This window comes from Equus przewalskii, chromosome 3 (genome assembly GCF_037783145.1).
Source record: "Equus przewalskii isolate Varuska chromosome 3, EquPr2, whole genome shotgun sequence".
Classification (NCBI taxonomy): domain Eukaryota; kingdom Metazoa; phylum Chordata; class Mammalia; order Perissodactyla; family Equidae; genus Equus; species Equus przewalskii.
The window spans coordinates 88,435,448-88,449,589 of NC_091833.1; the positions used below are offsets into that span (position 1 = coordinate 88,435,448).

Sequence of the window (14,142 nt, forward strand, 5' to 3'; positions counted from 1 at the left end):
TAGTGCCTAATAGTGATTTACTTTGAAATTTCTAAGTAGGGTCTCTTATATGTTACATGCTAAGTTTTGTTCCTAGTGATCACTGCATACATAGTAATCACATAATCACACTTAATATTCTGATGGTTTTATTAACAAGTATATAATACATATATTGCATACTGTATATAGTATATGAGGACTGTACAGTACAAATTTATGTTCACAGTTTGACATGACAAAATGTCATTACTGAATTCCCATTGGACTACAGAGTAGAAACAGAGAAGGTACATTAAACATTCACATCTTTAGTAAGAAAGATTACCAAAATGTTTCAGTATTTGCAAGTATACTAATGCATGCTAAAAACCTTTAACCCATTCAGTCTTATTAGCTTATAAAATATATTACACTTTATTAAAAATTTCTGCATAGTTTATACAAGTATTAAAGTACTGTAAATGTAATAATCCTGCTATACTTGCAGGTATAGTTTAAGAGATGCTAAGCAGAAAGATTATTTTGACTCTCTAACACTAAGTACATAACAGCAAAAAAAAAAAAAAAAAACCCAAAAAACAACCAAACAAAAAGTGCTAGTATTTGTAAAACATTATATTGTTATAGCCCTCGTTTAATGCATGTAAAATGGCTTTGTAAATGTATTATTTCTTAAGTGAATTTGCAATCATTTAGAAATTGTTAACCTTGACGAAGAAGAGAATAAAGACAACTCTGAGCAACTTCATGTGTGACAGCAATTCCTTCAAGATGACTGTATATTTTCAAACCAAAGTATGTTAAAACCTTACATCTTTGAGATTGTCTTTAAAACAATCTAATTAAGAGTGATGTGCAGATATACAGTATCAGCAATATCTTTTAAATTCCACATTAGTGCAACAGATAGTGCAGATGGGTGTTTAATGAAATATACATGTACATATATAGTTTCCCTGTAAATCTGGTCCAAGGCTCTTGAAACGTCTGTGTACTTAGCATTTCTTTAGTTGAACACAGCTCTACTGCTAACACATTCTCCAAACCAAGCAATTTAGAATGTTAATGCCCACTGATGATGTAGGTTCACATTTTAGAACTCTAAAATATGATGGATTCAGATTTAATTTTTCTGACTTCTTCCTCAAGATGACACTTGGATGATAATCAAAGAAATTCTATAACAAACAGAATTTATACAAGACTAACTTGATGTTTACAGATCATTCTCATCAATTTAACATACTGCAATTAAAATCACCATTGATAGTAACATGGCACATCATTCAAACCACATGTTTAAGGGCATGTCACCTTGTATTTGAGGTCTTCCACAATAACAGCTAAGAATGACTAAGAGACTAAATTTCTGAACTATCATAGTAAAATACAAATATATATAAAAAAGGAAAATTTGGTAAGAGCCAATTGGTAAGTGAAGTATACAGACCAGCATGGGAACAGAGAATGGCCTCTCGGGGTTGCTTTTCTTTCAGAGTTAAAGTGGATTTTTGTTCACGAACTGTTAACATAATCTAAGCAAGCTGAATAGTAATGTAAGAGTCTTTGCAGGGTCGTCCTTGTTCTTTTGAACAAAATTTAAATATGCCGTAGCAAACATCAAATTTCATGAAACCCATGAAGCCTTCTATTAACTGGACTCAGACTCAAAGTGGATTATTCAAAGATTAATTCTACCCTTTCTCGCCCCTTTTCCCACCTTCTATATGGGTTGGAACACATAAACTGGTTATCGCCATCAAACCAAAAAGTTCCTTGCATTCCAACTTAATTAATTCTTCAGTGTGTTGCGGAAGAACCATTTCAAGAAATAAAAACTTTGGCATGAATGTGATTGACCATTTACAATATAGACAATATCTACTTTTCCAAGAGCCATTTTTATCCCTCAATTCGTGTCATAGTTGCAAAAAAAGAAAAAAAAAGAAACCAATTAGAATGTTTTAATATTCTAAAGAAATTTTGCAGTGCTTAAAAAAGAAAAGAAAAGGAAAACCAAGTGCCAAGATAACAAATCACTTTGCATTTCTCAACTACATTTCCTTCCAGTAGGTTCAGAGGGCTGATGGCTGGGATCTCCTAGATGCACAGGCCCTACAAACTAACTTTTATTAACATGGTGCCATCAAAGTAAGCTCCCCACACAATTCGAAGGCCTCCAGAATCACTCATTCACTGATGTTTTAAGAACAATTAACAGTGTATTCCTCCCAGTGAAGGTTGTGTTGGATCCTGAGTTGTGGCTGGGATGGATCTTCAGGATTCCATTCTTCTCTCTTCTCCATCTTTTATCGAGGGATGAAGGCGCATTGGGTTATATGCACCCACATATGACCATCGTTGCCCACTGTCTTCCAATTTAGGATCAATGACATTTCTACGCACGAATTATTTTTATTGGCATTTAGACTATGGTGCTCAAAAGCCTGCTTTTGAAAAACTTCCCCCAAACAATGTTATTTATCTTCAATATAAACACGAGTCATTTTCAGTTTGTTCTTCTGACAGGATACTTGATAGTGACAGGAGATTGCCAGCTCCAAGAGTAAACTTCTGGGAATTTCTGAGCTACATATATGAATCCCTGAACTGTAGTTTTCTATATTTTTCTGAAATCTGTCCCCTAAATAAAGGTATGTGTGCTTCACAACTATTTATATTTACAAATAGTGTCGCTCAGGTCTTAAATCGAATGAATCTACTAAAGCATTAGCAGATGCTTATTTATGACATATATGTGTTGTGAACACAAATGACAGCCAATTTGGCACCTTACAGCTCACACAGAAGAGTTTCTGTATGAAAGGTACGATTAATTTGCTATGGGAATACAATTACCACTCAACATTTCCCTATTTGCAAAAAAAGTAGGTTGGGTAAAAGAAAGGCCATCCATATTCTTACCTAGAAGATTTTTTTACCATTACTAAGCAAATATTTTTGTGGCATCCCTACTATCAACGCTTGATGACTGACATTAAGGACATTGTAGGAATGGAGATAGGTGCGTGGATAACCCATCAGTATTTGGCTCTGCAGTCTGGTTCTACACAGCTGAATGTGCATACAGACTGAAGCTCTGGGAATGCACTGCACAACTAACCAAAGGAGGAAACCTCACTGACAACCCCTGGCCCAGGAGAAATGGCCAGCTTCCTCCTTTGTCCCCTGCTCAATGTCCCTTTGCTCTGACTCCATGCTACGCAGGTATAGCTTCCATCCCTTGAACTGACAGACATCACCCACCTAAATGAGCAGCTCTGCCTCCTCTCCCAATGGTGGCAAAGACCTCCTTATTAGCTTCAGGCACAAAGGTGGAGAAAGGACTTAATTTAGATGAAGTGATAAATCCAAGCTGACAAGCAAGATTTACAAAGGACAATGGAAGAGCTGGCTGTTCTGGCCTGAAATCTTATTGCACTTCTAGCTAACCTTGAAAGGGTCCACCCTTCTTTCCGCTGTTGAGCACAAAATGCGATCAAGGGCACAGAGGTATGAATGTCTCCGGCAAGGACTAGCAGGCTGGATACTGTATTTCTAATACATTTACTTTGACATTCTTTTGAGGAATACATGGAGAAACCGACAATTGGTGCCATTAGTTTACATGTTCCCTTGTTCTCATTACATTAAACGTATCTGTAAGAAGGGTTTGCTTAGCATCCCCGGAAAAAAAAAAAAGTGTTCACATTCTTTAGGTCTGACCCGTGGTAAGAGAGGGAGGATTAGAGAGTATCTACTACTGACCATACGGAAATTCTGAATGATATAAATCCAGAGATTCAGACCAGCTGAATCAAAATTAAAATGTACATGTAAAAAATGAGTTAGATAATGGAGGGAGGACAGAGAGAGAGGCGGGAGAGTGGAGAGCCACGTGGAGGCGGGAGACGGAGGCGTTCAAACTAGCATGTGGCGTTTCCTATGTAGGGCAAGGTGGTCAGAGCGGGAAAAGCTGCGGTCACAGTCTGGACACTGGAAAGGTTTAATTCCAGTATGTTTTCGGAAATGTCTTGTTAGTTCATCAGACCGAGCGAACTTCCATGTGCATCCTTCCCATGTACATTTGTAGGGCTTTTCTCCTGCAAAAAGGAAAAGAGCTTATTTTTTGTAAAAGCAAAAGGACATTAATTAATAAACACTGCAAAGTTAAGATTTTTGAGCTAAACTTCTTGACGAATATTATTTCCAAGATATATTCATCCATTTGTCCCTGAATATAAATGCCTTATGAAACACTACAAGACAAGTAAGAAAAAAATGAATGACTCCTCTTAACATTTAACTGGTTCTCTGCCAAAAAAGGGGAGGGTGGATTTTAAGAGTTCTTAAATAATAAAGGCAGTGAAATCCATTCTGAGGGGCTAAGTAATTTTGGTTTTGTCTCCAACAGCAAGGAGGAATAACTTAAGAAACACATGAGGTGATCTGTATTCGTATATCTCCAAGTCTTAAACCTACTTAAGAGCTTAGTTACATCCATTTAACGAGAAGTCCAAATTGAAAGTTTGTGGGATTTTCTTATTCTTTTCAATAGTTTTCTAAAAATCTGAAGTCTCCATCAACTGAACTGTCAGGGATTTCAACATCTTTTGTTTAGTCAATAACAACTACGCCTAAGTATATAGCTTTGATTCAGAAGTATTAAGAATATAGTCATTCCTCTCCACCCTGTCAGAAGCCAGGTTTCTCCGACTCCTTCCCATGGGATAATGGTAATTTGCAGGTGAGGAAGAGAAGACTTGTGGGAAAGTCATAGGGAAAGCAGTGTAAAAGCCCTTACAAATAAAAAGGCTGTTAATGGCAATCTTAGATGTTTAAATTAGTAATAATGGGCATCACAAATTAATTCCTATTTACTATCCCTTGTTCTCTAGAAATCTTACAGGATTGCAATTCCTTGGCATTTCATCGAGATATACAGAATTTGTATTATCTGCTTTGCTGCACAGACAATAAATGCTAAGAGGTATTTTTCCTACATCTGAATTATCCAAATATTCAATGTCTTTTTAATCTTAGGCTGGACTTTGGTAACTTCCACCTCTTGGATCCCATGAATTCCCCAGCGATGCTTTTATGCATCTGTTTGGCCTTGCTAACTGGGTGCTCCTCTAAACACAAGGCCATCGCCCTCAGCTCTCTCCGTGCTAACATTATGGCAAAGCCAAAGAAGACCTGTACGTAGGCTGACTTTCCCTCAGCTTCTCTCCCCAGGATTCACTGAAAAACTTCCCCTCCACTCCAGCAGACACTTTCCTTCCTTTTCGTCTCCAAATCCCAGATTCTTCTCTTTTTAAATATTCTAATAAGAATGACTCATAAGACAAAAAAAAAAAAAAAAAAAAAAAAACCCCAAAAACTACATTCTGAGTTAAGGACAACGTACACAGAGGTAAATTGCTGTTATACTAGAATTTCCCATCGAAGATTTTGAGGTTAGGTCAGATGAGGCCTCCTGTAAACACTAGTCACCAATACTGATTCATCGCTAACACCAATTAATCAGGTTGCTTAAAACACTTTTATACATATTCCTTAAGATGTTTTGCTACAAAATGTTCAACAAGAGCCCACAGAACAATCTGATGTTTTCTTCACCTATACAACAATTTTCATAAGATCTGGCTGCACATTCTATATTCAATAGTGGGCAGAATGGAAAATACCCTAGAACAAAGATGGCAGGCAACTGCATAGAAATTCTCTCATTTTTAGAAGAGAGTAATTACCCAAATTTCTTCACTGTTCTTTCCTTCAATGACAGTCTCCCATTTGAATTCCATTTCTACAAACTGCTGCCTTTATTTGTTTGGCATAAAGAACTGGTTTTTCTGCTATTGTTAATTTGATAATGTACAACATTTATTAAATGAGAGTCCATATGAAGACCACATGGGCCTTGATGAAACAGGCCCACACTTAAGAGCGCTTTCTCCTCTGTTGCAGTGGAGGTTTCCTCTTTCTCTCTCCTTATTAAAGAGAGCACAGAGCTGCACATGATTGTGAGGGACCTTGTTAGAGAGAACCTTGAATCTATTCTAAATTATTACAAAAGTAAACCATTATCAAAAACTTCATTTTTCATGACAGAGACATCTGTAGACGACTATGGTCACTTTCAAGATGTCTGAAAAAATTTTATCATCATAACTGAAAGCTTGAACTTTTGTCTTAACTTTCCATTGTAACACTTAAGAAGAAAGACGGAGTGAGTCTTGCATTTCTGATACCTGTATGTGTTCTTCTGTGGGCTTTCAAGTGAGAGCTTTTAGTGTACACTTTGTTGCATCCGTCATAATCGCATCTGTGTATTCTCCGCTTCCTTTGGGTGTCTGGAGATTCCACAGGTAACGGTCTCTTCCCGGGCTGCACTATGACTGAAGGGTGATTCCTATGGAAGCCAACGTTAAATGCAAAATGTTGAGTGAAAGGCTCTTCCTTTCCTTCAGTCCACCAAAAGAATTAACAACACTGGGCAAGAACAAACAAACCAAAAAAACCCAACAAAAGAAATAAAAAGAAATTAGCTGATCAACCCAAGAAGCACTGCTATATTCATTCAACAAACATGGAGTGAGCACCTACCATGAGCCAGGCACTGTGCTTGGCACCGGGACACAAAGATGAATAAAAACAGGGTTCCTGCCCTCGAGGAGCTCACACTCTAGGGGGAGACAGACATGGAGATAAGTAATGACAGCAAGAAGGGTTAGGCGCTATGCTAGAGGGAGGCGCGAAGTGCTAGGAGAGGCTCTTTCCCTTAGTAAAGATTTGCCTATTGACAGAATTTTGTGGTACTAGGCAATGCTGAACACTGTACTACGTTTTCTACAGGCTGCCCTGATTTTCATTTATTGTTCTTCAGGGAAAAATGTGAAAGGTCAAATTCCTGAGTCTCAGGCAACCACAGTGCAGGATGGATCTCTACATTTCACCCTTCACATAATTGGCATTTAGGCTGAGTCTCTTAAAGATCACCAATTCACCTTTGATTTTCAAATGCTGGCTCTTCCAAAATATATATACTTCCAAAAAATATATACATATATGTTGGCACTGCTACCTTCACAAACTCAAACCTTTACTGTTACTATTACTGCTGTTAGAGGGAAAATTTCAGGGCAGAGCTGGCGGTCAGGTGAGGAAGGTCCTCACCCCTGACCTGGGCTCCAGAGTGCAGCGCCAGCTCCCTCATGGGGCGCCTGACACTCTCCCACCTTCCCCATTACTCTCAGCAGACGCCCATGCCCGCGTCTGCCCACCTTCCTAGGTGGATGTGAGATCACCTCACGGTAATCATCATTACTCTGAACTTTCTCATTTTCAGAAAGGAAGCTGGTGGAGAGAAAAGGCAGATGGGGAAGAGTTGGGGAAAGTCTGTCGTTTTTCTCAGGCTTCCTCTGCTGATTAATGTAAGTAATTAAAAAGTTCTAATCCGTTCATTCGCTTTCCTAATGACTAATTACTTGATACATTACAAGCTTATGTAGTTGGCCTCTAACTGTAACGAAAGACTTCTTTTTCTATTAAATTTGAATCTAAAGTTCTTAAAATGTTCCAAGCAACATGTGAATGTTTTGTACAAGTGTGTAGAGGGAGAAAAAAGATTGGTGAAAAGGGAAAAAAAGAATTTGATGAAGGTAGACACTCAAACTTGTGAGACAAAAAAGGCTAATAAAATTCAGGCATAAAAAAATCAAAAGGGAGTCCCTGAGATGAAACTTGTATTTTTAACTTAATAAAAATTTAAATACACATCCCTTATCAATAAATTTTTCAGGCATGCTAAGAAGTGACTAGGAAGAAAATAAAAGGTGCATTTATTTTAAGCGGCCTTACTTATTTCTCACTTTTATTATTGGTAAAGAAAGCTGTCAGTTTTGAGTATCACTTCACCTTCCTACCCTGGTGCTCAGAGGGGCGATACAGAAGAATAAAATAGCCAAGTTTAGATACATGGAAAAGTAAACACGAACTAGAACGGGGGAAGAAAAGAACAAGGATTTCAATTATATATATGTACAAACAAATAGAGAAAATACAGAACAGAGAGGTTTATAGACAGATATAGTTTTTATAAAGCTGAATTATTAAAATCCTTCAATAAAAAAATTTAGTTTATTTTTAACTTTCAACTTTGATGCCATCGATTGAAATGTTTCCTCTTCATTAAAAGACTTCTAGGAAATAAAATGTTGGGGGAAAAAACAGAATGGTTAAGTATATCCCACATCCCTCTGGGATAATGGGAGAGTATCCCAGATGACTTTAGAAGTCTCTCCCAATTATTCGATTTTATGGGCTGGGAATCTAAGTTTCTGTGCAGTAGTCACATTGTTTTTTCCAGTTCCTTATTTTGTACACGAAGGTATGCTAAAAGGCTGTGTGCACCAACTTGAAATCCCAGCTCTCTCACTGATAGTCCCTGTGACCCTGGGCAAAGTATTTATCTTCTCTGTGCCTCAGTTTCCTCTCTGTAAAATGGGGAGGATGATAATAATGTGATCTCAGGAAGCTGCTGCAATGTACACAAAGAATAGCATCTGTTCCAGATGTAAATCTGCTAAATGTTGGCTGTAAATATTTAGAGGTTCAGATACCCATTTGCAAACTTTGCCCATATAGTTGTTAAGTTTCATGATAAGTTTTTTGGGATGTCCCAACACCAGATCAGGACATCTCTATTTCAGCTGATGTCTACCTTGAAAGGTAGCATCATTCTAGCAGTGGTGAGCAGCCCCATCTCTAAAGAGCCAGACGTTAGTACAGGCTGAGGCTACCTATCTGCAAGGGTCTTTGGATCTCACCCTTTTTAGAGTCATCACTCCTTATTTTTAAAGTGGTTATTCGGGGTCATTACAACCAAGAAGTCAGAATGGCTATTAAATATCACAGACCTGGTCACTGTTTCCTGTAAAGCTGACCCCTCCTAAGTTTGCTACAATTCACATACACAACTAAAAGGGGGAAATCTGATCCTCAAGCTTTTTGTTCAAAATACATTTTCACATATATAAATATATAACAAAAGGAATTTGATATAGTTTGAGTGCTTTCAAAAATAATTCTAAAGCTGTAACTCTATGATCAAGCAAATGGATTTCAAAGCTGTATTTTCATGTCTGCCTCTGTAAAGGAAAGGTTTCCTAAGGCAAATATCACTGGGGCCGCCTCATCGCAACGGTACTAGGCGCTTGGTTTCAAATGACTCTTTCCTGACTAGCTGGTTTCCTCTGTGGGCTGCCACTGGGCACACTCCAAGACATTACTTAATCACATCTGTGAGATAGTTACTTGAAGAGTACATGTCCCAGTTGTGGCTAATCTGTTGAATTTTTTGAGAGGCAAAATGCATTCTTAGGTCAGTATTAAAATAAGCATATTACTCATTAATCATTAAAAGCCATCAAGCTTGAGATCATCAAAAAACCATTACTTAAAATAAGAAAGAAAAGAGAAAAAGTGTTTTCTTTTCAGCAGCACTCACAGCACTGGATATTGCCTTCAATTCTTCTTCTGTAATGTCTTACATTGTAATTCATAATAACCTAGATTTTGGAATAACCCCCTTTTAGTCAATGGATTCCTCCCTATCTGGACAGTTGGCTTTATAGCATCTTTTCCATCACCTGTGCAGGAACAATTACAAGTCATGTTGCCTGTTATTTTGCCAGAAACACCATAAAAAGAGGTAATTCAGCCTACAAGATGTGTCCATTTGGTTAGTCTTTCTGTTTTTCACTCCAGTGCACAAGCAGATGCAATTGGCTAGATATGGGCTAAAAATGGTAGAAAGAGCACTCATCTGGAAGCAGACCAGGCCCAGGCCCCTTCTGCTGTTAACAGTGTGATTACCGGTGAGTCATCTGATATCTTGGCTCATCAGTTCTCTGTTCTGATTCCCACACGCTTATTATGAGAGAAATAAATAACTTCTACGAAAGCACTTGGAAAAATTTCTATTTTGAGGGGAATGGGCACTATACAATTGTGAAGGGCAATAACGTACAGGTTCATCACATATTCTCTCCCTCTGATGTGGCTGGGTAAGAAGATTCATTCTCTTCTTTATCCATTAGGGAGAATATGACAAACACAACCCCCACCTCCAAAATTGACTATGATTTGGTGCAATGGGCAATTAATAAATGAGCTACTATGAAGGTACCTTCTTGGGTTGAATGTGGATACAACCAGAATATATTTGAAGTTCCAGAAAATAGCTGTTCTAAAACCAGAAAATTCACATTCTGTTGCAGAATTGATCGTGTAAGGGAGAGGGGTGGAGAGGATAACATAGAGAAGTGGGCAGAACATTTGTTCAAGTTAGAGAAAAGGTGACATGGAAGGAAGATGATGAAAGGGACCCTGAGGAGACAATAACTGTTGCCTTTGTACTAGGAAGCTGGCCACTAAATCCAATGTTGACACCATAACACATGACAGTTACAGCAAGAAAAATAATTACAACCAATAATGAAAATAAAGAGGAAACAGAGGCAGCAAGATCCAGGGAGTAGCCCAAGGTCACACATATGGTGGAGAGCAGAGCTGGGATCCAAGATGTTAGATCCAAACATCAGTTTCTTAACTGCTAGAAACACAGCCTCCAGTGTATTCACTGGTAGATGTTAAGGATGTCTATCATGGTAAATCCCATTAATGACATTACTTAACCTTTGTGTGGCACCATCACATTACAGCAAGTTAGACCTAAAACAAACCACCATTCAGGTGCTTGGATGCTGACCAATACAGCATAAATTTCCAACCAGATGGCAGTTCTAAAGCTGACTGAACATTCTAGGGGCAGGCACAATTAAAAACACCAGAGAATAAAGAATTCTTTCAATGCTGATCTTCTCTGAGCTACATGGTCAACTTTCTGTTGCCACCACTATCTATAGGACTTGTTTTGGAATGTCTTTCTTGGGCTTGTGGTTGGCCTGAAAATTCTATTTAAAGACATGCCCCATCATAGAAACAGTATAATTTATTAGAAGCGACAACTGGAAGGATGATGTGTTGTCCATACAAAAAGCATTCATGACCCAACCTTAAGTGGAATACCTAGAACACCAAATTCAATCCATGTTGGGATTAAGATTATGGGAAAACTATGTATACACGTAGTCTGGAAGGATAAAAAAAACAAGATGAAAATGATTTATGTGGTATGGCGGCAAATCATGGGTGACCAATTCACTAAAAACTTGACGTAATTGTCCTAGTGCTGCCCGTGTAACAGAGGACGTTGTTTTTGGAGCGATTCTCCCATCTTGCCCAGTGGCTGCCAGACACTACCAAGTGTTCCTGGCAATCCACACCACATCACGTGTTGGAAGCTTGTGCTCCCATTCCAGGTCCCAAGATGCACACTGCCATGCAAATGCCAGGTAGACCTAAATATACTTACTCTTGCAACAATGCTTGCGGGGGGGACACTGAGTTCATTAAAGGGGGTGACATTTCTTCAGGATAATAATCTGTCCTCTGTGGTTCGATCCCAGGTTCTATTTTAATTTTTTTCTGTAATATAGGCTTCTCATATGATTCAATTACAGGTACTAAAAAATAAAAATAGAAAAGTCACTCTGTGTACAATTTACCAATTTCAGCTTTTAAAAGCTTACTGCACAGCTTCTATCTACAAGACTGATGTATGACTATTTATTTGCCTTTGGCAAAATCAGGGAAAAGGAATCTGTGGGGGATTCTTGTTTCTTCTGACCATTATTTTGCCAGCAAGCAGCATACATAGGAAGCTGGACTTTTAAGACATCAGCCCCAGAATGATTCTTGCTTATGATTTTTAACCCCAGTCTTCTGCGTATGACCAGTCAATAAACAAGGTGGCTTTTAATAGCCATTAGTTATCACCATTGACCTAAAAGTATTTATGAAATGCCTTTTTGCACCTAGAACCATGTCAGCATTCAATAAAGCAAACTATAAAGTCAAGATTTTTACTACTCCAAAGTTGACGATTATATAGTGAAAGTAATCATTTCATGGCATTAAACAGACAGCCTGATTTTGGGGAGCTCTTCCAGTATCAACACTTAAAAAAAAAAAAGAAATGCCTTACGCAGACTCTACATCAAATGTTTCCTTTGAAGAGCTCCACAGCTCTTGGCTCTTTGCATCTTTGCCCTCTCACTCAGTCTGCGTGGGGAAGACCCAGTATGTACTAAGTGGGAGCAGCAGTGTGGATTAGTGGCAGAATTTACCTTGCATGCTACTATTTGAATTCTCCATCTCCTCTGACAAGGAAACCATGAGCGGCTGCTGGAGGTGACTGGTGTACATAAAGGGGACGGGCTGCACCACGACCGGCTGGATGACCGGTAGTATCCCTGGGCTCCGAATTCCGTGCCGGGAGAGGGCTGCGGCCATCACCGGCGGCATGGACAGCGGCATGCTGAAGGGCTGCACTCCCGGGGGAGGAGGCGAGTACTTTTTCATTGGCGGGCTGGAAGAGGGCATGCTCAACCCAGGCGAGGCTCTCCGGTGTGAAGACTGGAACTTCAGTGAGGAAGGAGAATTTCCAGCAGAGGGTGGTGAACTCCGCTTGTTCACGGTGAGGTCCACGGGCTCCATCTGCATCCCGTGCGACAGGCCTTCTGGGGTCTGAAAGAACTTATCAGGTAATGGTGTGGAGTAGATGACTCCGTACTTGTTGGGCTTCATGGACTCCATGTAATTAGACGGGTATGACTATCGGAAAGGACAAATAGAAATGTGTAAACAGCCAAGTAAGTGCATAAGCTTGAAACATGAATTAAGATGAAAACATACAACAAGGCACTTTCAATTACATGGGCTCTAATTAATTGTTTGGATTTAGATGTATGCTTGACCCTAAAAAAATGCTATGAGAGAGCTGATATTTATAATAAATGTAAAAACTAAGGTTAATGTGGTTACTGCATCACACGAAAAATCTCAAATTTAATTTTAAGATAATTCCTAGGTCAGATGTCAAGTTTGAGGTTGATATCTGGCAAAACTCTAAAACAGATTTTAAAACAGAAGGCTCATGGGCCTTTATTATTAGGAGTCAGTGTTGGGGTTCACCAAGAACCAGCCAAGTCAACTAACCTCGTTGCTTTTCTGATGGGGTTTCATAACTGGCAGGAAATGCTCTCTAGCTTTAATGTCTTTCATCTGAGCAGCAGGACATTGAACATTTGTCATGATATACTTGTGTATAATATGGAGACCGCAGCTGATGGCAGCACCTCTGAATGGGCTTTAGCTGCTGACCAATCCATGTCTAAGGTGACCAACAGTCCTGGTTTGCCCAGGACTGTCCTGGTTTTAGCACTAAAAGTTCTATATCCCAGGAAACGCCTCAGTCTCAGGCAATCCAGGATGGTCAGTCACCCTACACACCCATATACTGAAGGCCATCCAAACCAGGGTAATTATGTCCTTGGCCCCAACTTGTTCAATGGTCTTATTCATGGTTTGAATGAAGGTGTAGAAAATGACAATTTCCAAATCTGTGGATGACACAGAACAGTTAAGAAACAGCTAATATAATATGACTCAAATAAGGACAAGTGATGCTCCAAGTGACTTGCACACAAGCCGAGGCCCAGTGTTTTCTCCTCTACACCTTGCTACCGTCTCATCAAAAGAGGCTGGAGGACAACCCAGTAAGATAATGGAGGAGAGACAAAATGGTTTGTTTTCTCGCAAACCTAAGATCTGTTCCACAATTGACCAAATTTATCTTCAAATACCTTTCTCTCTTATAATATCAGGATAACCTAACTCTTATCTACCAGCTTTAAATATAAATCCACCATAACAACCGCACACTATGTACTGTCCTTGGCCATGGGGTTCACTAAAATTACTTTTATTCTTTAATTAAAATAGAAAAATCTTTGCTGTAGAATGCTTTTTAAAAAAGTAAACTCAACATAAGCCATTTTCTTTACTTGTAGGCATTTTAGGGAAACTGAAATTTTTAGTGATAACATATCAAGTGTGCCTGCAGAAAACTTGTTTGTATTTGAATGTTTTACAGTGGAAGTAATAAGCAACATAGTGTGCCTCTCTTCCAGCTCTAAAATCCTACCCGCTTATGATTCTGAGGCAATACTAGCTCATGATGCATCCAAGAAA

At 38.8% G+C, this 14,142-nt stretch overlaps 1 protein-coding gene across 11 annotated transcripts in view; it reads right to left on the bottom strand.

The window, feature by feature from the left end:
• Positions 1–111: 111 nt before the first annotated feature.
• The window catches only part of KLF3 (KLF transcription factor 3), a 35,432-nt gene continuing 21,401 nt past the window's right edge, over positions 112–14,142 (bottom strand). For all 11 annotated transcript variants that reach the window (XM_070615152.1, XM_070615158.1, XM_070615155.1 and 8 more), the window contains 4 exons: positions 12,237–12,723; positions 11,423–11,573; positions 6,237–6,397; positions 112–4,085 (listed from right to left, as the gene is read on the bottom strand). In XM_070615152.1, the coding sequence (XP_070471253.1) occupies positions 3,904–4,085; positions 6,237–6,397; positions 11,423–11,573; positions 12,237–12,723 (981 nt within the window). In that variant the 3' untranslated portion in view covers positions 112–3,903. The remainder of the gene's footprint in view (positions 4,086–6,236; positions 6,398–11,422; positions 11,574–12,236; positions 12,724–14,142) is intronic.